General features: G+C 42.4%; 4 protein-coding genes across 4 annotated transcripts; 1 reads left to right on the top strand and 3 right to left on the bottom strand.

Annotated features, from left to right (window-relative positions):
* Window positions 1-123: 123 nt before the first annotated feature.
* Window positions 124-6,068, bottom strand: LOC122612387 (poly(A) polymerase beta). Its single transcript, XM_043785959.1, is given in 9 exon segments — window positions 124-686; window positions 755-874; window positions 1,831-2,551; window positions 2,615-2,887; window positions 2,950-3,531; window positions 3,593-3,789; window positions 3,853-4,611; window positions 4,678-4,802; window positions 5,492-6,068. Coding segments are annotated over 6 exon segments (2,499 nt in total). The 5' UTR covers window positions 4,574-4,611; window positions 4,678-4,802; window positions 5,492-6,068; the 3' UTR covers window positions 124-686; window positions 755-869.
* Window positions 6,069-6,913: 845 nt separating this feature from the next.
* On the top strand, window positions 6,914-9,200 carry LOC122613189 (ubiquitin-associated domain-containing protein 1). Its single transcript, XM_043787238.1, has 6 exons — window positions 6,914-7,399; window positions 7,535-7,546; window positions 7,613-8,102; window positions 8,158-8,493; window positions 8,549-8,852; window positions 8,914-9,200. The coding sequence occupies exons 1-6, from the start codon at window positions 7,002-7,004 to the stop codon at window positions 9,060-9,062; spliced, it is 1,689 nt and encodes a 562-aa protein (XP_043643173.1). The 5' UTR covers window positions 6,914-7,001; the 3' UTR covers window positions 9,063-9,200.
* An 8,007-nt stretch (window positions 9,201-17,207) lies between these two features.
* LOC122614660 (uncharacterized protein YBR056W-A) lies at window positions 17,208-17,638 on the bottom strand. The gene has a single exon (XM_043789276.1). It carries the CDS (start codon window positions 17,539-17,541, stop codon window positions 17,284-17,286), a length of 258 nt encoding a protein of 85 aa, XP_043645211.1. The 5' UTR covers window positions 17,542-17,638; the 3' UTR covers window positions 17,208-17,283.
* Window positions 17,639-21,890: 4,252 nt separating this feature from the next.
* Window positions 21,891-24,284, bottom strand: LOC122613895. The gene is made up of 7 exons (XM_043788312.1): window positions 23,801-24,284; window positions 23,578-23,744; window positions 23,119-23,511; window positions 22,874-23,050; window positions 22,526-22,809; window positions 22,327-22,472; window positions 21,891-22,270 (listed from the first exon to the last, which is right to left on the bottom strand). Exons 1-7 carry the CDS (start codon window positions 24,072-24,074, stop codon window positions 21,969-21,971), a joined length of 1,743 nt encoding a protein of 580 aa, XP_043644247.1. The 5' UTR covers window positions 24,075-24,284; the 3' UTR covers window positions 21,891-21,968.
* Between the last annotated feature and the right edge of the window lie 2,157 nt (window positions 24,285-26,441).

The following is a 26,441-nucleotide window of genomic DNA, read 5'->3' as shown; positions in this document are numbered from 1 at the left end:
AGTTATCAACATGGAACATTTTCCACAAAAAACAGCAATTAAATAATGTATTCCATATATTCCACCCATCCCAAATAAATAAGTAAAACATAGATATTTTGGTGTTTTTAGCTTTCGCTTTCTTTTTTCTGGTTTATTTGGTAAAATTAAATCAATATCTTCATTTCATTTATATGTTTTTTGTTATTACCTTTTTTCAGATATCATTTCTTAGAAAAACGAACATAATTGTTTCAAATTTTCAGCGTTGTACAACTAGAAGAAGAAGAAAACAAATATTGAAAACAAGGTGAAAAATTAAAAAGAATCTTCTTAGTTTGTAAGTAGTTTTCAAAGCGAATCTTCTCCAGGATCTTGTCCGTCCGCCGCTGTCACACATCCATCATCCATCTTCCTCCTCATCTTCATCTTCATCCTCCTTCCTCCTCCTCTCCACACTTCTCTCTTCTACGCACTCCTCAAACCAGCTGTGGGGAAGTAAAAAAGATGTACAACAATATTATTAAGACAAATGTTAGAGAAATGCTTTCTCTGCCGCTAAAAAATCGCCTCAAGTCATGATGTTTTCTTGTCTTAGCGGCGATTGTTGATCTCCGAATGCCAATTTCGATTTGACGATTGGGCGATGTTAGTTGGTTGAACGAATAATGTTTAACACATGTTTGTAGAAGGTGTATGATAGAAACCTGCAATGGATGGAAAACCGTATTAGATACTTTAGTAAATACTTTCAGTAATTTAATATTAGTCTCACCGTTTTGTATAAAATATTGTGGGCTTCATGTATGTTCAGGCATCAATGCCGAGAAAATCAATAGGAAGATAATAACTATGATAACTAATCCTTAAATGGTATGTTTAATAACTTTTTACACTGCAAAGACATTGTAAAGGTTTAAACATGGTTATTGGTATTTATATATTTGTCATCATAGTTTACATTCATAAAAGAAATCTACAAGTGAATACCAAAGCAACAGAAAAGTGTAAGTTTATTTAAAAACCAAACAATGAACAAGAACAATGTTCATAAGCGACAATATATTGATCAATCAATATTCATATATCAATCAATATATTGTATTAACAACCAAAGTGGAAACAATAAAATCAAATTCAAAGTAAGAAACCTTTTTAAGCATACCCTCATCATGGGATCTTTCTCTGAACCTCCATTTTAGATGAGTATATGTGTTATTATTGAAAATTTATAACTGCCCCATTACATAGAAAAATATTCTCAGCTTGACTTAAAAAAAATGTATTTCCTTGTATTGAAAATTAATACAAATTTCAACCAAGGATTCGTTAATTCAATAAAACTTACAAAAGCTAATGCTATAATATTTAAAATCTCGTTTTTCTAAACTAAAAAACAAAATTATAAATACATAAATATTTATAAAAAGTATAAATTTTCCATTTATTTTAAAGAAAATTCTTCTTGGATATCGAACCAAGAAAAGCATATTTTTCTTTTTTTTTTGCAGACAGATATAGCCTAAAAATTTTGACCAAACAAATTTCACTGTAAATAATTTGGAAAATAAAAATACGAAAATATTCAGTGGTTTTTTCTTTTTTAAAAAGTTTATTTTCATCATCGTTTATTGAGCTTAGTCTCGGGCTTGGTAAATTGGATTTTTAAAACTTAAAACATTAAAGGTATGTTTTTGTTAGATTGTTTCCACATTGGCGGAATACTGGTTATAGAATACGTAATAGTAAGTAGATAGGCAACTTAAGAATACAGAAACAGTCTCGTGTCAAAGGAAGTTGGAGAAAATGAATGAGAGCACAAGGACGAGGAAAAACATTTAGGCAACTTACAAGAAATTGTCGGTGCCGGTGGTGCGGCACCCGCAGCTACTGGAACCGATGTTGCTGGTGTCGCCGACGTTGCTGCTATTCTGACCGCTTTTTGTTGCTGTTGTGTTTGGTTGTTAGGTGTCAAAAGTTGTTGATTGTTGTCCTCGTCATCATCATCAATGTAGTACGTTTTATTGTAGTGGCTGCCGCCGCCACCGCCACCGCCGTTGCTGTGGATGCTATGCTGGTTGTAGTTGCTGTGAGCAATGTTGCTGCTGCTGATCGTGGTTGTTGATGTTGCCGTTTGCTGCTTGCGCTTGTGTCCGGTAATGCTTAGAGCAGCCGTTAGACTGGAAGCGGCATGCAGAATCGAGCGTTGGTTGAAGATGCTATTAGAGGCGGCTGCAGCAGCCGCGTTGTTGTTCTTTCGGAACTTCTGATGATGATGATGGTGAGCTGGTGGCTGTGGCGGCGCTGGCGGTGGCTGCTGATGTGGCGGATGCGGATGTAGCGTTGGCGGTTGTCACGAACATGCCACCTCCGTTGTGGTTGTGTTGCTGTTGGCATTGCCATTGTTGCTGGCACTGTTGTGAGGCTGTGATGGTTCCTGCTCCACAACGTCCATCTCGGAGCCGTTCTTGCCAGAGCTCTTAAAGCTAGGCGCACTCAATTGCGCCGTTGTGGGCGTGGTGGGTGTCCCTGCCCCCATATCGCTGGAGGCATTCGAGTTCTCCTCTGTCAGCTAAACATACAAAGATTCAACTTAATGGAAAGTTCTTAATTTATATCTATTCAAGCCACTAACCGATTCGCTGAGTCTCTGTATCTTGGCTCCGCTATCCCGACCGCGATTTCCACTTGATTGCTGCTGGCCTGGGGGCAGTGGATCCTGCGACTGGGCCAGTTCCGTAGAAAGTCGCTTGCGGTTGGCCAATAGCGTGGTATTAAAATTATTGTGACTTTCCATTGACTTGCGCTCACGCTTTAGGAAGTCAGAGTCTAAATAAAGCGACAGCTGCTTCCGCTTCACATGGCGGGCATCAATGGTCATACCTTCCTTAAGCATTTTGATGTTAACCTGCAATATTATAAAAGTAATAAGCAACTGAATAGACATTGGAGTTTATATTTTCTACTTACGCCGTGCATCATCACATGCTCCGTAAAATTCTGTATGCTCTCGGTGAGGTCCACGTTGAGGTTCTCCGATCGCTCAAATTCCAAGCCGATAAACCACATGGAGCAGAAGGGTGCCGATGTCACAGCAGACTGGTTGCCCTGGGACTGCTTCAAGTCGTCTTCATTTCCACTGTTGTTTTGCGAGTTGTTGGCACTTTGGCCCTTCTTAAACTCAAAACACTTGTGATTGACATGGGCTAGTGCAATGTGTGGATTTCGCTCCAGGTTGCCAATTAGCAGACGCACCTTTGACTCAACAAGGCCGCACCACTCTAAATGATCGTCAGCCGTCTGCGAGTTGACTAACAATACGATAAAGTGGCGGTATCTGTAGAAAAAGCTAGGCGCCTCAAACAAACGCTCCCAAGGAATGCGACCGAGCATGATTTCATCTGTAATATTCATGCCGCGATTGAACTCGGTCAATATGACCTTCTTGGTGGATTCGGACACATTAAATGTGGAATTCTGTTGTGGGTATGCAGGCGTAATAATGGGCATCAGATGATAACGATCCGAGGCATTAACACGCGGATCCCAGACCTAGAAAGAAGAACAATTTATTAGACAAACAGACAATTTCGATAAGTGTTTTATAACTTACTTGAAATCTTAGATTAACATTGTCGGGGTGCTTGAGCAGCACTGGGTTGGGCCACTTCCAGCGCGAAAAGACCAAGAAAAACTTATGCACCAGTGTGGCAGCTGCAGCGTTTGGATACAGCTGGCAGGTCCTGGCCACCAGCATGGCCCAGGTTACACCGCCGAAGTAACCCAATGAATTTGAGTAGATGCCGTGCTCTGAGAGAGAAAATAAGAACAATTAGAATTCAGTTTATCGGAATTTGTTACCTTAACACTTACTCTTTGCCCACAATTTGATGGTGCGCAGTGCCAGGCGGAAATTTTCAATATTGGGCACCAGAGCCAGGATCTCGTCCGTCACACGGCAACCGTTGAGGCTGCGCACCGAACGGTGATCTAAATTCCGCAGTAAGTTATCGTCCCGTAGATCAAAGTCATCGGGAATTTCTTTAAGGGACAGACGGGCAAACAGCAGATCGATTTCGATGCCATCAAAGTTCATCTTGATGACGGGCACAAAGGCCTCTTCCACCGAACGGCACTCGGTAACCTCTGGCTGCTTCTTGAGCACCTCAAAGAAGCTCTGAAAGTAGTCGGTGCGCTCAATATTTCGCGGAGCAACACATAAGGCATCAATATCGGCACCCTTGTGATGGACTCCCAATCGATACGAGCCGAATGTGTAGATCTTGCCGCCAAGCTTCTCGGCGGCTGACTCTGGCATATTCTTGCTGACAGAGATCTCCTTCACCCACTGCTTGACCAGTGTGTTTAGCTTGGCCAGGATCTCCATACGGTGGTTCAGCTCGTCCTGGCTCTCAAAGACGTTGTACGGCTCCAGCGAGCCGCGGAGGTCATCAGTGCGCTGGAGATCCTCAGGCCTCGGCTCGGCCAGACTGATAGCCGAGGTCATGCCCAGTTGCTTGGCGGGCGGTCCGCCCGAGGTAGAATTTCCATTGTGCTGATGGTGCTGGCGATGTGTTGGTTCGGAATTCCACATGCTGTCTGTTTGCCTTCGTTTTATCTTAAAATTATGTCCTAAAATTGGGAATTGAAACGGATATTAGCATACCCTTTAAGAATTATTCTAGCTGATTTACTCACCTATCTAGGCTTAAAATGTATGTGGTATTATACTTAAGTTTGCTCTCCAAGAAGACAAAATGGAATCATATATATGCGACACCTCCTCTTGTGGCTCTGTTTAAGAAACCGCGCTTAATAAAATGCTGGAAAATAAGAAGATACATTTAGTACAAAATCCCAAGTGTTATTTTAATGTTAATTTAAAAGATTTCTAAGGAAAAGTTACATTGTGTGAGTCGTATTGAAACTTCAAGACTCATGACGATGCGGTTTTTCAAAAGTGAATCACCTAATATTTGAACTAAATATTTGTGAGATACACATTCATCACGTGATAAGGGCTACATATATATAGCAGTTAATTCAGAATTTAAATTACCCTTTTCTTACTGTGTAGCAACACAGTTGATTGACAATTACAATTTACTTTCGCGCTGAGTAAATGCAAATTGTAATGTGCGATAAGATATTTCAGATAGCGCCGTTATATACAAAAAACATAACAATGAATTTCGCACAGCAGCTGGTCACACTGGTTCACTGGATAGCCTTTCGGGCATATAAACAAATGCGTAAAAGAAATTGGCAAATGGATTCGCTGTAGGAGTGGGTGGCCGTAGTTGTTGCTTGTAGCAGAATAATTGTGACAATGACAAACATAAACAAAGAAAGCGAATATTTATGCGGCCGCACCAGCCCCCTTCCCTCAATCATTCCACCCACACAGGTAAACGGTACTCTCACGCACGCACTCACGCACACCCACACACAGGCACGCGCCGCATACATACACACACGAGGGGAAAAGTTTTCTCCGCTTGTTTTTGCTTACCTGCGCTGATTCTTAAGATTCTTGGCCTGTTTTTGTTGTTCCCGTGCCGCCGCTTCAAACAATTTCTGAGGAGGGTGTGTGTGTGTGGCGTGTCGTGTTGTTTCTTCGCTGCATTCGTGAGTGGTGCATATGTATGTATGTTTGTTAGAACTTTTGGCAGGAGAGTGTATCCCATTCATGTGTTGTTGTCGCTCCGACTTTTACTCTTTTCGCACGTTCGTCTTCGCTTTTTGCCGCACTCTTCACATTTCTTTTTTCGTTTCTTTTTCCGTTCCCGTTCCACCTCCTTCCACTGCTTAACGGGCAGAAACTCTCTCGTTTTATGCTACGTGACGCACACGCACACACCGATATACAAATGCCAGTAGTCGAGTTGCCAAAACGCAAACACAAACACTTTTCGCCCACTTTTGCTTCGTTCCGGGGGCGGCGGGGGCACACTGATAACGCGACGAGATCGACGCGGAGGCGTTTAGTGGGCGGCAAACATATTTTACTAACTTTTTAGCCCCTGCGCGTTCTAGCAATAATTAAAATGTGTGGCAATCGATTGGATGCTTGTGGCAATCGGTATCGTTTCTCGCGGCGCATAGAGATGGCACAATGGAGGTAGCTAGTGATGGGTAGATATTCATGCTCTATGCTTACACATGGCTATTGTGAATTGGCATTTTATCAGTAAGAATTTTCAAACCCAAAAACCATCGTTATTATCTAATTCTTATTTAACCAATACCAAGTACGTCGGAATTAAATGATAAAATCTTATGTTAATAAGACAAGCAATAAAAGTGCCGACCATCTGCACGAGAACTACTTGAAGTAAAAATTGGCTTAGGGCAATAGGATTTACGATCGGGTATTTTACAGTTAGGTCCTAATCTGACCATCTGCTTATTTGAAATCTGCGACAGATGTCACATTTTTGCACCTTTAGTGTAGGTAAATTAAAAACCCAAAGTTTTATACCTGAACTTCGAAAACCCTGTTCAAACTGGTTTCAAGTAAGTAGTTTGGGTTTTATATGATGGGCTTAACCAGGTACCAATTTACCACTAGGACATTTATTTACTATCGCTGTTAGTTCAAAGAAATGCACTCATTCCATTTAATTATAATATAGTATTATATTTCATTAGTTACTATTAACTAGTAAAGTAGAATAGGAATATATCGCATGTGTTCCTGCTATTGCTATTGGCTATCCATAAGAAATAACATGTAGTTCACTTTACACATATCTATATATGTGATGTATCATGATTTATTTATAAAATGCAAGTATTAAAATCGTATTGCTTATTGAAATACCCGTTCTAAAAATATGGGTATTCCGTTGACTTTCGCCATTCTGGCAGCTCCATCAAACAGCTGCTTGTTATCGACTTTACAAAAACAAAAATCGTTTTTTTTGCAATATCGCATCGATTCTGTTTACTTGCGAGAAATATGCAGAATAGCCATCGAAAAGTGCCGCAAAATGTAACGAACACTTAGCTGCAGACCCAAGATGATACCCTGGATGCGGGAGAAGTTCAACGAGAAACGGGCCAAGTGGTTGGCGCGTAGCAAGCGCAGCGGAGCTTCTCCGGCGGACGAAAGCCCACGGAGCAGCAGTCATAGCCACAGCCAACGGACAGATGCCAGCGATGCGGAGAGCATCCTGAGCGGATCCTCGCTGAACGTACACACGGCGGAGTGTGAAACGCAGACGGATGGGGGCATACACGCCTCCAATTCGCGGCCTCCTGTGGGCGGCGGCAGTTGCGTCCTGAGAACACCATCGCCCGCTCGCCGTCGTCGCATTCACCTGGAGTTGCAGCTGCAGCGACGTGATGAACGTGCAGAGCATCAGCAGGCGGTGGCACAGGACTCGCCCACGCCCACGCACCAACAGCAGGCTAATGCGTAAGTAATCAAACCAAACGAATATGCTCAAGCTTTTCCAAGTGCTCACCCCAAATAAATATTTGTCTTTTCGAAATTCTCCGTTGGTTTGTCACTCTCCATCCAACTAAAACAAACTATGCAAAAACTGCGCAGTTTGTTTCTCAGGTTAGTAATGCTATAGATATCATCTTAATCTTTTTATTAAGCCCGTTTTGTATGAAAACCACTTAGGAAATCGGCCCATACAAATCGCCCAAATAGCTCCACTTCTGGTGAGGCGGACGATGCCAGCAAGCCGGGTGAATCCATCCTGGTGCGGGTGATCTGTCCCAGCTCTCGGGTTTTGGTCTTCAAAACGGACGTCAATAAACGCCTAAACGAGCTGAAGAGTGAGGTGATTCTGGAACTGAGCGACGATCCCGACTCCATCCAGTTGTTTGCCCCAGATGTGCGGCATCTTAATCCGCGATACCGTCTCTATCGGGCGGAATACTTCGGCGGAGAGCTTAACGAGGGCGACACGCTGGCCCAGCTAAAAGTTCGCAACAATGAGACATTTATACTCTCCCCTCGTCGCAATACTCTGCCGCAGACGGTTTCACGGATTCGTGAGGTTCCTGGCCCCAATGAGCAGCTGGTGGAGAGCGCCACCCGATACGTGCCCATCAATTGCAACCAGCTGCCCACCATCGATATTAATGAAATATTTCAGCAGTCGAACGTGAGTAAACTTGGCTACTTCCTTGGCTAGACTATAGTTTATATTCTGATTTCAGATACAATACGATGTGCGAAAGGTGTTGATCTCTTTGGCTCAAGCTTCTGCGGCGGTTATAGGAGCCGGACCTTATGCTCCACGCCTTATAGCTATGCTAAAGCAACGTTTGATCAATCGCCGAAATCAGCAGGCGGATACGCTGCAATGCCTCGTGGATATGGGCTTTAAGCGGGAGCTAGCCGCATTTGCTTTGAAGGCACACAATGGCATTTACTCGACCACGATGGAGTGGCTAATACAGAACCAAAACGAAGAGAACCCACAGGAACCGCCGGCCATGAACATGCAGCACAGTCTATCTTCCATCTCACCCTCCACGATAGTCACCAATAATGTAAGTTGCAATCCAATCATTGCTTCGGACTTAATAACAAATGCTTTTTTTAAAGGAAACCATTGAAAACACTGCTGCCTTGATCGAGATTGTGCGTATCTACAGCCACCGGGATTCACCGCCCAGCGATGAGATTGTGGAATCGCTTACTGAAATGGGTTTCGAGGAGGCGGCAGTGCTTGCGGCGCTGAAGAAAACTGGCAACAACAAGGCCTCTGCGTGCGAATGGTTGTGCGATAACCGCTCGGGCAGCGTCATTGAACTGCGAGAAGGCTTGGCGCCCGATTCGCCCATCCTGAAGGTGATCCTGGAAATGCCACAAGTCCAGATGACCCTAAGCAATCCAAAGACTTTTTTGGGTAGGTCTATCTTATTTAGACAAAAACAATTTAAAGCCAAACTAACTATATAATTGTACAGCATTTCTGGGCATCCTGGAAAACGAACAAGCGATACGCGTGTGGCGTGGCGACAACGACACAACCTCGGTCATCACACATATCCTGCAAAAGTACCATGAGGAGAAGCATGTGCTGGGCATCAATCAGTTCTACACGAATCGCTGGTGAAAGATGCTGCTAAGTGGCTTTACTATGAGATTAACCAAATTATATTTATACATATACATACACAATCACACACCCGAAGTGCATGGCTGTAGCTTGGTCCATTTGGGGCCCCAATTATACATTGTGTATGTGCCCGTATGTAAAGAGTATTTTTGTAGCCAAAAAAAAACCATGAATGTAAACTGCACAAAGCCAAAGATGCAATCGCTTCGCCAAGAGCACGCGGCTGCACTCTACAAACGCTTACCGATCAGTACGAATTGCATTTTATACATACATATATATATACATAAATATAAATAGGAACTAGATCTAGTCAGGCCTTCATCCTACAATTGTATTAGGTTAAACAATAATTACTCTATTCATCTAGTTTGCTAGCTCATCTTCAGCCGAATCTCGCACTACGTTTAGAAAATGTCTCATACTGCATCCCACAGAAACATCCCACAACATCAGTTGTAAGCTATCAAACTTGTGGTGATTTCAGTGCGTTGTAATCTAATCCCAGGTTGTTAAACTATCAACTTGAACTCAAAGTATTATTTTGTAAACCAAATATTCAGATTTGCATAGTTTTAACAAAATGCAAATAAATCAATTAGTTTTTGATACAAAACAAACGCGTAAATGATGGTTTTATTTCCAAGGTTATGTTGGTACTAAGATATAGGTTAATTATTTATATACTTTGTATAAACATACATTGCTTGATGCACTATAGTTGGATAATTGTCAGTCGTCATCGTCTTATTGTATTTGTTCTTAGCCCAAAAGTTAACAAGTAGTTCCCAAATGGGGCATTTCTTTGCGTTTATAGAGAATAGATAAGTTGACTACGCATGATTCAAGCTCCTTTGAGGGCACCACGGCGTATGAGTAATTTTTACAGCCACTTTTAACCAAAATGAATCATCCGTGATAAATTGGTGGGTACTCATTCGTAATTTAGAGCATATGTAAAGCTAAACATTTTCTATTACTCTTGCTAGTAATTTGTACAAATGGAATTGCTTTGTTGGCAGAGCAATTTGGATCTTTGCTGAATTATTTTGCTATTGCGCTTTTAATGTACAATTACAATTAATTTTCCATGCGGCCGCACATTTTTCATTTCATTATTTCAGCTGCAACATGAAAGTAAACAAAAACAGTGAACCAAAACTATTCTATTCAATTGTTGCATTCTTTTTCCCACATACGCTATATGTATGTATATTCATTTCATTGTTGTTAGCCTGGTTGGGGAAAATAGTTGGATACATTTTAATTTATGTTAAGCGCGTTTATTAAGTGGTTGTTGCAGTGGTTGTGTATCTATGAATAAACTTTTCCTATCTGCCGACTTTTAATTAATATTTGCGCGCAATATTTGGATTGTTTAGGATATAGATGTGGGCAAAGAGCAAATTATTTATGGTCAGCTAGTGTTTTTATTAAATGTTTGCGGTTGCATGTTGCATGTGCAACAAAAGCAAAGCGCAACGGATGCGTACAAAGTATCTGCAAGTTTCGCCTAATGGCCCTTGGCGATTGCCATGCAAATCTATCTCGAAAAATTGATGACGCATGCAGCGGGCGAGGATGGAAATAGACTATAATAAATCATCTGGACCCCTGAAAAGCGGTCTCTGTTAATGCACCGAGAAAAATACTATATAACTCAGAATACAAAAAGTACCTTATTTTGAAGAAAAAACAGTCTGTAATCATATTTATTTAATATTTTGATTATTTTGTTTCATTTTCTATTTTAAAATCAAGTGAATAATAAAGTCTGTACAGATTTATATTTATTTGTATCTATGACAACTAAGTAAATATGACAAAGGTATAAATAATGAAATCAGTATCATCTTGAGTGATGCAATACCCATGGGCACAAAGTTATACCTTAAAACTCCGATGGAATATAGTAGATGCCCCACTTTTTTCGGGTGCACGTCTGCTGATTGCTCCTAAAAGTGGCCAGGGCAAATGAGTTTTTGATATTATCTTTTATCAAAAGACGAAATGCATTGACAAGGACGACGAGCGATGAACATCGCCCAGCTAATCCTCCCCCGCAGCGAAGTTCTCCCGCCCCCCAGTTGCCTATAAAAAAACATCCAAGCTTCATCTGGAGTTCGAGGGAGTTTCGAGGGTAAAATGGGTGTGTGTGGGTGTGTGTGTGTTATTGTAGAGTCGTGTGGCTTTGGCAATTTCCGCTGCATATTTGCAGGCGCCGCAAATTTATGAACAGCTTTATATTGGTGATATCACACCACCCAACATCCATATCATACCACCCAGCAAATGCGAAACAATGCTGAAATCGGATTGGCGTTGGGAATAGGAAAGACATCCTGCCAAATTCCGCAATTTGTATGAAAATGAAAATGTTTTGTCATTTCGCATTCAATGATTTAAAATTCCTGTCGCATGCGTTTTTCGCGAGCATTTCATGTTTATATTTGCCATTAAAGGCGGCAAGCCGAATAACTTCATCGAATGGCCCTCTTAAAAAATTGCATTTAATATGCATTAATGGCAACACGACCAAAGCAGCGGCATTATCCTCATCAGCATCCGAAATCGAAGCTGTATGATGAAATATTAAAATTGGCACAAAACAAAAGACGTGACATTTTGCCTGCGCCGAAGGGCCAAATAATTTGTATTTCATACATAAATGCAGGAAATGGGTGGCTGATCTGCAGAATATCCGATTTCAACAAATGCTACATGACAACTAAATTTTACAAAAAATCCTATCAATATATATAAATTAAATAAATAAACAAAAGATAAACAATGTACACTTTATGACGTATACATCCCAACCTTTTTAATTTGACAGTCCCATTAGCAACCATTCTGTTGATGGTTCTTCAGAGAAAGATTTAGTATTCAACAAGGCAACCGTCGAGGAAAATCCCTCCCTTATCAAGAAAACCTCAGACCAATTAACCATTTAAAAGCAAATCGAACTCCTTCATTAGCAAACATTGCCCAATTTCGACCCTTGTCGCAAATATTTCATTTATATGCCATAAATACTTGTATGAAACTTTCAACGCGACATGAAAATTAAACGAAATGGCCCAGTCCATTTCCATTCCCACATCCACATCCTATATCCCATATCCTGTATGTCCTAGATGTCCTGGGATTGTTTGTCTTTACGGGTAGCAAATAAAAATTCTGCTTTAACGCATGAAATCACACAAAGATACTAAAAATTTGAACATGCAAGTTTATGTTGGGCAAACGGCATGGAGTCTGCGGCAAGGATAAAATGTCCTCCAAATGGGTGGAAGTGGGTGGTGCTGGCGGTGGTTGCGGGACGCACATAGAGCACAGACACACACACACACACACACACATGCATACCAAACAGCAACAATAGTAAACAAAGCGCCGCAGTTTATGACGCAGTAGGCCAAAGTCCCCCGGCCTCATAAATATAAAAATTAGTTGCCGGTCAGTTAGCAAGTGGGTGGGATGTTGGTGGGGGGCGGTGGGAGGCGTTTCGTTTCGCTTCGGTCTCGACTGGAAGGCCACGCTGGCCGCCCACAATTAATTAATTAGTTCAGTTGACAAAAATTGCGGTGTTGCCCGGTGGGCGGACGGTCGACGGGCCTGAGGGGGGCGTGGCAGGGTCCTGCGGCTGGCCCGGCATGTGTCTGTGATTGGACTGGCTTACCCAGGAGCTGTTATGCGTGAGTGTGTGTTGGCGAGTGGCCAAATGGACGCCACTCTAATTATGTTCATGCGCAACGCTAATTTACAAAGGACAAAGTGTAGCTAGCTGCTGCTGTCACAACATTTTGCTGAACTTACACTGTTAGAAAGATTGACTTGGAACTTTATGTTCCTTCCAAAATATTTCAATGGGAAGTATAGAAACTGCTTCTATGTGTAAAAGATTTGGTTTCACATTTATTATCCCGCTTTTGGTTTCTAATTCACCAACTTGCTCCGCATAAACCCTACGCTTAAGCTGGTGTGTGTGTTAGCCTCATATTTATGCACATGTGTGAGTGTAACTGCTTTGGGGCCCTCGTCCTTTGTGGGTGTCATGCCAGTTTCAAGGGTCGTGGGCAGTCGGGGGTCAACTGTTTTCATAAGCGTAGCAAATATTTTCACAAGGCCAATTAGTGGGCAGCCCCCAGTTGACCGCAGCTGCTGAGAGTTTTCCCGCCCAGTTTTCCTCTGCAGCCCAAGTCCTTTTCCTCTTCTTCTTCCGCTTCCGCACGGCACAGTTATAAAATTAATAAAAAGCACCCAAACTTTCCCAGATTCTTCCCATCCTTTTTTGGCAAGTTCCTAAAAACTATAGCGCCGTCCCGCTTTCGCCTAAACAGCTGATCACATTCTGGTTTTTGTCAACGACTTTTCCGTGTGACGCAATATACTTGCGAACACACAAAGTGGAAAAGTGAAAAAGGCAAAAGCAATAAAGTTTTCAATTGTTTCTTTCGCACTCTATGCGAAATAGTTTCCTCTGGCATCTTCTTCTTTTTTCAGCTTCTTTTTTTTTAGTTCTCACGGAAAGTTTTTTAACTGGCGCTGACTTTAAGTGCAATTCAGTGCCGAGGACAAGAAAACCTCAAAAACTAAAAAAAAATAGCGGAAAAAAAAGAAAGTTGGAAAATGCTAAAAACTTTTTCCCACTTGCCGCTGACTTTTCCACTGTGTTCTATTCTGTTTTGCGGCTGCCACATTCGTTTTGTTTTCGCCAGTTTAAAAACGCATTGCCAAATGTGTCACACAGAAGTTATTGTTCGTGTTGTGCTTTTCCCTTGCTCCTTTTGCTCCTTTACCGTTATTTCGCCTGACACAATGCGAGTGCCGTTATTTCAGAGCGCCGAACGGGAAGCGGGGGAGTGGGAGAGAGCGAGGTAGAGCGGGGGGGAGCATGCGGTTGCTTTGTCTCCTGCATTGCACATTTTGCACTTGACGCGATGCAAAACGAACGAGAGCGAGCGAGACGGTTGGCAGTCAGGAGTCGAACGGTACTTGGCGGGTCAGTGTGCCCAGCTCACCCAGCCACCATTGCCATCCGGCACAAAGGACCAAAGAAACAAACAGCTAAAATGCAACTGGGTTGAGTGTCTTAATGCGTGGCTAAATGCCGACATTCAGCAGCTTTCCATTTTACAAAGTATTCATTTTAGATGAAATGGTTTTTCGGTTTGGTTTTGCCACCAGCTGCGAAAGGTGCACCCTCTGACCTTCTATGTGCACTTTGCAAATGGCACAGTGGCTTCTTTTGTTGACAATATATCATAGCCAGCTCCTGAATCACCCAGCCATGACCTTTTGTTTTAATGTTTGTTTGGTATATATTCAGAAAACTGGATGGTGAGTGCGCAGATACATTCTCTAATTGAGTTCCCTATTTATGTTTTGATGGGATACTTTTTACAAAATGATGTTGGTACTCGAAATCTGCCATTAATACGTCTAGAAGTATGCAATAAGAATAGAACTTTGATTCTATTTAAATATTGGAGTATCTAAAAACGAATATTTATAAAAAACAAAATGACGTAGAAAGTCTTCTCTTAATTCTAGTGCATAAAAGCTCGTTATCAACGCGTTCGTTTTCATAATCTACTTAAGTATGCTGAGTAATTAAGAGCGTCTAATGAAGAACCATATGTGTGAGTCGCTGTCGAAAGCGGTAATCCTGCGTATAACAAGTGCTACCGCCCTTCACTTGCAGATTGTTTTTAAAGGGGAGCTTAGCGGAAATCAGTTACCCGATTCCTAGGCTTTTTAAGCCGATCTGACGCTTAGAAGACGGGCTTCCGCAGAGCCATCGATACGGGATCCCATGACGGATTAGTTTTTAATGAGCCAGTTAGGCAAAAATTAATGAGGCATGGGGCAACAAAACGCCCACTCCTCTGCGGTCTCACGTGCCTCCCCAATAAATCATCATTGCCAAAAGCCAGCGGCAACAAGAGCACAATGAAATACAATTGCAATTTGCCGTGTCCAGCCTCCGTGCCCTAAATCCTGACAAATGAGCGAAATTTCATAGCTCAAAGGATATTAACGTGTATTAGCGCGAAACGAAGGCGAATGCATTAAGTCAACTAACTGTGGTAAATAGAGGGGAATCAACTAGATGGCGGATGGCGGATGGCGGATGGCGATCCTTCGAGGGCACGTTGCATGCAGCATCAAATTTGCTGCTTCATTTATAAGGATTACCGCCCCGAAGCAGTAAAAACTCATAGCAAAATTACTTGCAAGAAATGCAACAAGCTCAACTATAAGTACAACATATACAAGACCAACCCCCATTTTTGTTTGGCCAGGAAACTTGGCAGGCGACGTGGGTGGATGTAATTCCGGTTGGGTGGGTGACTGGGTTGGTTCCCATTGCCCAGCAAACACGAATTATGCATTAGTTGGCCAGTTGTACTCTATGATTACAATGCTTTTTTGCAACACCACATCTCGAGGGTTGATTCTAAGAGGCTTCGAAAAGTCGGGCAAATATTATATATATGCAATCGGTTGGGGGTAATCAATCAAAATAGTTTCTATATAAGCTGTAAGTGCATGACTTCATTAAAAAACTTTGAATATATTACTATAAATATGTTCCTATTCAAAGTTTTATACTTTAACATACATTTAATCTGTAAAGCAACAAGATATTACAAGTTGGTATCGTGGGTACAATAAATCTTTGACATTTTTCAAAATATATTCCCTGAATTTTTGCAGAGTAAGTTAGCTCAGCCATGTAAGTTTATAAAGAGTTCATATCAGACAGGTGACTCAGCCGTTTCCCGGGGGAAACATTTCCGAAAAGCCATCTTTCCAGACACCAAATTACTTTTACTAGCTGCAGCTATTTTTTGAACCATTTAGCAATATGCGAGGTGAATGTGAGCCGTAACTCCATTTGCAGGATACCAAAAGTAGCTGTTTGTCAGGTGTTTTTCGGTTTTCCCATTTGCGGCGGAGCCATTAAAGTCAGCCATGATGTCAAAAAACGACGATGCTGCTGCTGCCAAGTTATTATAATTAAAGTCGAGTCGAGTCACAAATGACTGGAGGAGTTTCGCTTTCTTCGCATCGGCTTTATTGTTTCCTTTCTGGAGTTCTGTGAGATGTTATTTGAAAATTCGTTGTCGTCGGTTGCTTGCTGTTTGTTGTCGTCGTTTGTCGTTTGCTGTTTTGCTGTTTGCTGTTTGTTGTTTACTGCGCCAAGGCAGCCACAAGAACAACAGAGTGTTGGGGACCAGAACAACTCAACAGCTTGGCTTACAACGGAAACGGCAATGGCAATGGCAACGGCAACGGCAACAAGCAACTGCTTCGGCAGCAACTGCGTGCTATATGCCTTTTTAACTTGATTTAATGAGTGCAGGGAAAGACATCAACAAGAAAAATGAAATAACTGTCATTGAAGACATGAAAAAGGGAGCCACGATGGGGCATAGACCATGTTGCCCCAAGTTCTGATGAGTTGCGAGCTGATGGAGTACGAGGCTGCGCTACTTAACTGCCATGCGTTGGAAGGGTCCGTCCTTTCTGGGTAACGTCTCCTGTCTCGTGTCTTCTGTCTCCGGAGTCCTGGGTGTGGCATGGCGCAATCATGCAGCAAATTAACGCTTTATATTTATTAAAAGGAAAACCCAAGAAAATGGGCCTGGGCGTGTCCCGCCGAAGAGGGGGATGAATGTGTCCACACGTAGACACTGAATTTACTTTGACAGCTGGCAACAAACAGTGTGGTGAGCATTCTACTGAAAAACAAACCTCGTTTGCTAAAAGCCAATCTTGTTGAAGATGAAGGAAATTGAAATCTATGCTAATTGATATTTATGTACACTTTTAAGAAAACATTTCACAAACCATTTAAACAGAAAAGCCGCTACAAGGTCGGTAGTTGGTAAACTCAAAGGGCTGTTATCAGCAGACAATGGATTCGATGATGTTTATGATTTATCGCAACTATCTGCATGATATCAAAAGTGATATCAAATGTAAAACCGAAAGAGTTTGTAAGATACATATATACAAAATAGCTTCAGCACTAAAAACCACTTGTTGTAGCTTTCCACTAATGCATCATATATTAAATGATATGCTTTTAAAACCGCTTTGAATGCAAACATTGAGTCATCACTTCGGTTAGTCATCCTTAGTTTCAGTCTATATTTAGCGTTTAGTTTACATAGTTCTTATAGCAATCACTTGACAACTGCACATTCTACATGATGGCACACAGGCCACACTCCTCCATGACACAACAGGCTCCCAGCAGCATGCAGCATTCGGCGTCACTGGGTCCTGGCGGAGGTCCTGGCTGATTGTAGCTGGGCTGCTCCACCACCACCACCGGCTGGCTGTAAACGGGCGAGGGCATTATCACCTCCACGGGGGGCGGCGGTCCAATCACGTTCACCACCTCCACGGGCGGCTGATAGTACGGATCGATCACGTCCACCTGGTAGCCTGCGTTGTACATACTCCTTCCTTTACTATTTTTTTGACTAATTTAATGACGGAAACTCCTAGTTGGTAACTAGTTAGTGGCCTAAACTGCTCGACTAAGTGAACGCCGTTCGGAAACGCGCCTTTAACTGAAACATCGAACGCAAATGGCTGGCGGTTGGGTGGAAATATCTTACTCATTCATATCTAAAGCCGGTAGGCATTTGATCAATGCCCTGCCCTGATTACGAATTTTGTGTGTACACGCAAATAACATAGAAAAAGCACAGGTACAGTGGGACATATTTGAATATTTATAGAAAATCACACCCATTTATAGAAAATCACACCCAATTCTTCGAAAATCAACGCTGAGAAGAATATTCCAAATATTATGTTGAGATACCACATTAATTTTGGCCAAAGGTATACTATTTATTGTATAGACTCTAAATTCTAGATTCTAAAAAGATTTAAAAAGCCATTTAAATGATTTATCCCACTTTTTGTTATCCAAAATTGGCAGCAGTCGCTTTCAAAAAAAGGCAGTACTAGTTTTTCCATTTTTATTCATGTTGAGCAAGTATTTCCAGTATCTCAAGTATTTTAGAACTAACTTGGAAAAACAGGTTAGAAATGTTTGCTTTTCCTACTCTGACATTTTTGTACCCTGTTCACAATGATATCAATACGACGCTTTTCCGTTTCAATTATCACATTGCGTATGAGTAATAAGGTTTGCGCTTTAGATAACTAAGCATTGCGAGTCCGAATTTATGTTAAATGAGTAGACTACAAAATTTGGAAAAAGCACTCGCATTCGTTGTCGGACTCCCGCCCACATAATGTCCCACTTTTTGGGGACCCTCGTCAAAATATTTGGGGCAAGAACTCCGACGCTGCGGTTGCAATTCAAGAGCCAAGAGCCAAGAGTCATAAAATCCTTTATCAAATGAGAGCAGCATGGGCCTGGAACCGGAGTTGGCAGCACTCTTGACACATTTTCCGCTTTTATTGGCAAATTGAGAAACATATAAATAATAACTGGGAATGTGAACTAACTTTGAAATGATGTGGTGAGCATTACCAGCAGCCAAAAAGGATTGTTGTCCCCCCTGCTCGGGCGTCGTAAAACTACAAATTTTTGTGGCACGTTATTAAATTTGGCCTTTTATTATATTATGGTACTTTGGCACTGCGATTTATGTAAGACAATATGTTGCCAAGCGTTTTCCCTCCGCCAAAAAAACAGCCATGGATAAATGGAAACCAGAGTGTGAAGCCGTACACAGCGTTATTTATAACGAATCGTAAAATTTTATTGCACGAAAAAACTGTGTGTGATTTGTTTGTGGCCACCATAGACATAGAAAGTTAATTTAACGTAACGAATTAGGGGATCTGAGGTCCTTTGCTTGTTGGTTGTGGGCTCCTTGGTCCTTTCACATAATGGTGCAGCAGCAACAGCATTCGCCACACTGACAGCAACAGGGGCAGCAAGGACAACAGCAACAGCTGTTATCCTTGGGCGGAGGCGGTGGCGGAGGAGGTTGCACGATCACCGTGGTCGAGGGTTGGGGTGGCACTTGCACCACCTCCACAACGCGAGTTCTGTGGTCCATTGCGCTTGGTTGTAATCCGGTAGTTTTCAATTATAAACTAGACTTGTTGCACCGCACGCGTTTTGTTTGGCACTGGTCATATTGCTGGGATGGCGTTGTTATAGCCGCACTCTTGACAATCTCTGCTATGGGTCTTATCTGTAGATAAAAGCAACTGGAACTCTTATCAGTTGCCGGCGATTTGTGTAAAGAACACAGAGGTTCGTTGGGGTTTCACCTTGGTTGTCTAAACAGCTTTATGGTGGGCAACTGCAAAATCGATTGGTTGTTTATTACATGATTTTATTTTCAAAAACATAGCATTAAAGCGTTTTTCCTCAAGTGAAGATAGTCTCTTCTTGTAGCTTACTACTTATGCAAAATCTGATAAAAATACTGATAGGTTTTATCTGTTTTGCTTTATACGGAATTATCTGGTGTTTATTTTGTGTGCAATCCAACTACGTCATTAGCATATTTTACTTTGATTGTGTTGATTGTAATTTTAAAAACCCATTTTCATAAACATTTTGTAAAATGATATATTTTTAGATTTTTGTTTTAATTGGAGTCAAATTCGCACTTTAATTAAACTCAAGCTCGGCACTCCCACTCCCCTCTGAGTTTATCAATTGCATGACTCACATTACACAAACTATCAAGGGGAAACGTGAAACACCCTAATGTCGCATAATGCCAAATGGGGCAGCTAATTATATATGCCACCTTATCTGAGCACTCAAAACTATATCCGACGACGCATTCTGCATTCAAAGCCAGCCATTCGAGTGGCCCCATCAGCATCAGTGGCCACATCAATTTCGGGCGAATAGTTCCGCGTTGCTATCAAATAGCGGGGATCTCAATTAAAATTTTCACCCAACACCGCATGTATGTGAGGTGGTTGGTCTTGGCTTTTGAAGGGGGGGCGTTACCTAGCTAAAATTAATAAAAATATATATTTTTGAGCGCCCTTCGTGCAATGGCGATGATAATTAGTGTACGTGATTCTATTTACTTCGACTGGGCTCCCCGAACCCACGATGGATCCCCGTAGCATCCACGGCTGGAAAAGGGGTTCGTTGTTGGATGGTTGGAGGGTCCTTTAAGCCAAGGGAATGTCCCTGTGTGCTTGGAGGGTGTAATATGATATGCGCGTAAAAAATATAGTACGTGTGTGCGTGACAATGGCAACAACGTGCGGCAGATCCCTAAAAAAAGGAAGGAACGGAAGGGAAGGGGGAACATCGAATGCCGGGTGCCAAAAATGAAACTACGCCTGCTCGGAATTTTAAAATAAGCAAATGAGTTTTAGCTTGATGAAAGCAAGCAACAACAGTAAGCAACAGCAACAGCAGCAGCACCCCATAAATATTTATAAACTTTCCCCTGTCATATAAATACAGGGTCATTAGTTGGCTTGCACACCTTTCGCCAGAGGCTCCACTCCCGCCTCGAGGATAATAAAAACGAACTAGGCGGTAATTTAAATTCCTTCACTAATAGAGTCGTTACTTTCCTACGACTGCGAGAACATAACTAAAGGGTTAATGGGGTTCACGCTGATTTATTATTGGGTGGGAGTTTTAAAACCAGAAATGGGTAAGTGGGAGTTCTGTTGTTTAAGCCAATATAAAGCAACAGTTAGGAACTGCAGTAAAAAGCGCGAAGAATCCATTAAAAATTTTACAAATCAGGCAAATTTGTTTCCTTATAACAGGGTAGGGCTTAATAGAGTAAAATGAAGGACATTTATACAAATTTTTAATCTACTAGTTTCAAGAAAATGGAACGTAAGGCCTCTGGTTCGTACATAACGTATACGCAGTGTTGTCCCCGTGCAGCAATGGTAGATTGAACTTTGGTCAAAACCAAGCCTATTTGCACTGTTTCTGTTCAGCCACATATAATATATACACTAACGTATAAAAATGATAAAGCAAAATGGCGAAAAGTGGCAGTAAAAAATAAAATGCGCTGCCGCAAAAGTGCCATTTGTGGCATAAACACATGCGCGCCAAAAACTTTGATAAGACAAAAGCCGAGCCGAGGCTATCGAACCGTGTAGGCAATAGGTGGCAGGTGGGCTGGTAGCCTGGTGGGTGGTGGTGGTAAAAAACGTGGCAAGCGGCAGGATGAAGGCCAAAAACTTTGCCAAGTGCGACGGCGGTGGCAGTGGCAGCGGGAAAGCCAGAGTGGAAATGTCCCAAGAATGAACTTCGTCGTTGGATCCTGCGACCGCAGTGTGCCACTAAATGCTGCCACTAAATGTGTGCCAAGTATTATTGCAGGTGCCACCAGGTTCCTATCTGCACACACATACACACACACACACACACGCTTTCTGCCGAAATTGCCCAAGGAGCAAAAGGAGCCAAAGGAGCTGCTTCTTGAGGTGTTCGCCGCGCCACCAGGACTGGCATAAAATTAGCACAATAAAAACACATAAATGCGGCACAAAAACATGAAAATCCACTTGTTATAATTTAATCGAGTTGATAGAATTTTTACGACTCCTTTCGCCAGGTATATGTGTATGTGTGTGTGTGTGTGCTTTCATTCAGAGCCTTTGCTTAAAATGTGGGACAAAGTAAAAGTTTTAATCACACGTCGCCATTTTATTGCTGGTCATGAAGATAGCAAATGCATTACGAACATTACGTGGGCTAAACTTTAGTTTAAATAGAAATGTTAATGAACGAAATCACTTACGTTTTACGAGCACGTTCACTTACTCCCTTTAAATATACAATTTTCATTTACTAACCAGTTTAATCGAAAATTGTGTTAATTGTCATTTATTTTTTTTTGTCTAACTGTAAAATAGTACAACAAATGGAAAATAGTGAAATATATAATGTCAACCTTCTCGGGATTCGATGTCCTGGGCGCTGACCAGCGAGTGGGTGGCCACAGATTCGGACTTGCTCACCCGGCGAGCCTGCATTAGGGTGGCCCGCTTATTGATCGAATCCTCCGTGTTGCAGGCCATGCAGTTCTCTATGAAGAGGACCAACTCGGGGGCATTCAGGAATGTGGCGATGGGCAGGGCATCTTCGAGGGCCTCCTTGGTCTGCTCCAGCTTGTGCAAAATGGCATTGGCCTTGACTATCTGCACCACACTGAGGAACTTCCACAGATTGCTATTGCAGTTCTTGCTCTCTGAAGAAAATGTATAACCATATTAAATGGTTACTTGTTTACTTTACAAAAATTACCTTTAATTGCTTTGCGTGCATTATAAGTGCACTCAGAATGACGTCCTTGGTCCAAATAAGACTGCGAAATCTGGTGCAGCAAGTAGCACTTCTCGATGGAGTACTTGGCAAAGACCATTCGATGTTCCAGGCGCGCAGTTAATCTCCTGAAATATTAAACACATTAAAGAAGTTATTATTATTCCGATTTCTCTCGTACTTGGCTCTATTAGTGGCTGGATCGTTGCCCTCTGGCTCCGGTGCTCGATCTCCAAATGTCACAGGCACAAAATCCTTGACCCTTTCCACTGGCAGACGGAGCAGCCTAAGTATGGCATTGCTGCCATATGGCGTGAATCCTTTGGGCACCCGAAGCTGCTCGGCCAGAGTCAAAGCCATGGTGTTGTACACCTCGTTAAGGAACTCGAATTTCCAGCACATCACACGCGCCGTTTTCAGCACCACATATGTGCCCATCAGTTCCTCCACGAACTTCGCCAATTGCTATGCATAAATTGGGTGGTTTATTACTAACTATAATTAAGAGATCAATTTTGTAACCACTCACCTGAACCTTCTTGGCCTTGCGCAGTGCCCTAATCTCCTTCAGAGCCTGGTTCATGTTGCGATGTGTCTGATATTGTACGCGGAACAGGTAGGCCTCGCGGTATTTGTCCGACATGGCTTTATTGCCGTACTTCAGGTAGTTGACCAGGTAAAGTGGCGAGCGGGACTGCAGCATTTTCTGCAAACAGCAAAAAGAAAACCCAGCTTAAGACCAATGACTAAAATTCCCAATTATATCCAACTTACCATAAACTTGCGAACGATCTCGTATTGCTTGCTGGAAAGCAGCTGCAGGAAGTAGGAGGACTCCCTGCACTGGGGCAGCAAAAGGGTTCGGTTCTTGCACAGCATCTTCATGAAGAGCACATCGATCCAGGAGTCGTTGATGTAACTCTGATGGAAGATGTTAAAGGCGCGCTTCCGACGCGCAATCTCCATGGGCGAGAGCATCTCCTCCGGCACCTCCGGAATACTCTGCACATCGCACTTGCCCTGCTCCTTCAGTATCTTCCACAAGGGTCGATTGTCGACCCTTTCCCGCTCCTTGATCAAGTCGTGCACAATGCTGACGGTCTTCAGATTCTTTGTGAAGAAGGCCGACATGGCCTCACCAGTCACATCTTTGATCACGCCATCCACCTATGTGTATAAATTTTTTAAATAAATCTATTACATATATACATGATTTATGATATAGAAACATACCACCAGCTGGCGCTGCTCGAAGCTCTTTCTCTTGTTACCAATAAAGACTCGCATATTGTTGTGCATCTCAGCCTTGCTGTTTTCGAACTGGTTTAGTTCGTAGAGTACATCACAAATATCCAGATTGATTATGGCCTTCTCCTCGCCATCCACGCTGCGTGCCAGCTCTGTAAAATTATACAAATCATTGCAAAAGTCCTTTCCAAATCCTGCAAATACTCACTGGCAGCTGCCCGGCTGTCGTCCAGAGCGCCCAGCATCTGGGCAGCCTTCCTCTTGCTCTGGCACCGTTTGTAGAGGGTCATGTGATCCGTGGGCTCCAGGGCGAGTGCCTTGTTCAGGTAGTGCAAGGCGAAGTTCTCCCGCCGGCGACGGGAGTAGTAGGTTCCCCAATCGCGGTAGATGTCGTGCAGCACCTCGTCCGACCAGTCGATCTTCATCCATGGTGGTAAGGCTCCTTCCAAGCCGGCCTTGGGCATCTCCACAATCGACGTCATTGTGGCTTCTTTTACTTGGTAGTCTTACGATATAGATCTATGCCAAAATTCACTTGGGTAGCGATTTCACGCCTTTGAAGTGAGAAGTGTGTACAACTTGTGGTAAAGTTTTAATAAAAGTCGGTTGGTAAGTTTACTATAAATTTAATAAAGTTTAAAACACATGTGGGGTGAAAGGAATGTAATCTGTTTGGATGATATGTGGTGAATAACTACAATATGTTAAGAAAGTAAATTCAGAGTTCCCTATGATTTACTAAAAACTAAGTATGAGCATATTTTAGCTGTTAGTTCTTTGTTTGTTTGATTTTTTCTTCTATTTTGATCAAAGTTTTCACTTATTCACAACTGTTTGTGTTCGGAGGCACAACTAATGCTGGTTGCCGCCCATATTATTAGTGTGGGCCTTCGTGTGTGTCAAATGGATGTGGCAAGTGAGGGGGCGTCTCCGTTTCCTCTTCAACTTCGAATTCTGTCACACTTCTAATAAGCGCTTAAAAGCCACGCAAGGCTATCCAAAACCAGTGATTAAATGTGAAAACTAGGGGAAAACCGGGTGGGGGGAAAACCGGAGGAAAACCGCTGTGGAAATTCGACCGCAAGGCGAGTGACAGAAGTGGCACAGGCCACCCAATAATTGTGCATGCCCAGTGGCACCCGAGCGAAAGAAATCACTTAAAAACTCGCACAAACTCGCCACACGGCCACCTATAAATTATGCTTCACACCCAGTTCAAATAGAAGTTGTAACAATGAAATTAAAGCCACCACAAAGGCCAGTGATAAGCGGTGGAGTGTGTAGGGGGATGTGGGGGGATGTAGGGGCAACTCAACGCGATCATAAATCTAATGTGTAATAAATTTAAACAGCGAAATCATGCAAAAAGCTAAGGCAGGTCCTGTGGCTTAGCTCACGCACAGGACTCCTTTTTCACATTTTTTTTCCCCTATTTTTTTTTTATTTTGCCCTCGACAATGACTACACTTTAGCGGCAAATTTGTGCGCATTGTCGCCGTATTATTTGCTATTATTTATGCCTTTTCCACTATTTACTTCCTTTCTTAGCGCCCGCCACGCTATTTGCAGGGGGAGGTATGCAAAAGTGGCCACTCCTTGGCCAAAGGACTAAACCCGCACATATACAGCAGTCACTATCTTTATAGGAGATTTTAAAACGATTCGTAAAATTCCAAAAATATTAAAATATTCTAATACGAATATAAACTAGCATTAATATACATACAAATTATTAAATAATAAAAAACTTAAATGTATTTATGACATATACATTTTATACACAAAAGTTTTTGAAAGACTTTTTTAAAACTATAGGTAAGTAAGCGTACTAGTTCGTTTTTAAAGCATGTTATGTTGATTCGCCACTATTTAATTGGCCGCAACTGTATCCACATATAGAGCTGGCGGGAAAATACACTGGGAAAACCGCAGGCAATCATGGCTGGCTGGCTGACACTTATGGCGTGCTAAGCATTCGCGCTCGGAGAGGCTCGCGTGGATTTTAAACATTTTCACACAACATTCTCATATTTAGACGTCGCACATCAGCCCAGTGGAAATTCGCCTGCCGGTGTGTGTGTGCGTGTGTGTGTGTGGGTTTTGCCTTTTGCCAAACCGGCGATAATGTAAGCTCCTTTAAGCCCGAAATAAAGGACGCGAAAAGCGGACGCGAATGCGACCGCACCAACAACATGCAACGGCACACGCGACCCCAAACGAAAATCTGTGAAATGTAATTGTTACCATGAAAGCAGGGCCAACTCCCCCTCTTCCTCCCCCCACCCACCATTGCCATTCCATTGGGCATGGAAAACCCCCCCACTTTTGAGGGCATTTTAAGTAAGTTTCGCAGTTTGATAATCGCCGGGCCTCAGCCGCCAGCGCTGATATACAAATTGGCTTTTGCAATGACTTTATATATTTTACGAGTTGCGGTCCTTTTTCGGGGCGAGCGTCCTTACGTCCTCATGTCCTTTAGTCCTTTTAGCCGTTTTCCGTTTTCGTTTCGCATGTGAGCCGCCCTGTGATGCGATTATAAGGGAAAACTGATGCAGATAAAATTAATTGAATTCAAAAAGCCAAGCCATTGGTCTTGCTCCTTGCCTTCCGATTTCTTGTGCCGTATGTATGTATGTGCCGTTGTGCCTGCACTTGGCTTGGCGAATTTTCGCCATACTTTTCTGGGTCATGTCATGGGGAAAGTAAATAGTTACATGGCCACGACTGCCTTTTCCTTATCAGGAATTAAAATCAAGTTGCTCCACTCGCATGAACTCGCAGTTGCACTATGGCAATCTCAATGGCAAATTGACAAAATCAGATTGCTGGAATGTTGGCATTCCACGATT

The sequence above is a fragment of the Drosophila teissieri genome, chromosome 2R, assembly GCF_016746235.2.
Source record: "Drosophila teissieri strain GT53w chromosome 2R, Prin_Dtei_1.1, whole genome shotgun sequence".
Lineage (NCBI taxonomy): Eukaryota > Metazoa > Arthropoda > Insecta > Diptera > Drosophilidae > Drosophila > Drosophila teissieri.
The sequence above is the reverse complement of the archived record's forward strand: the minus strand, read 5'-3'. Positions and strand labels throughout refer to the sequence as shown.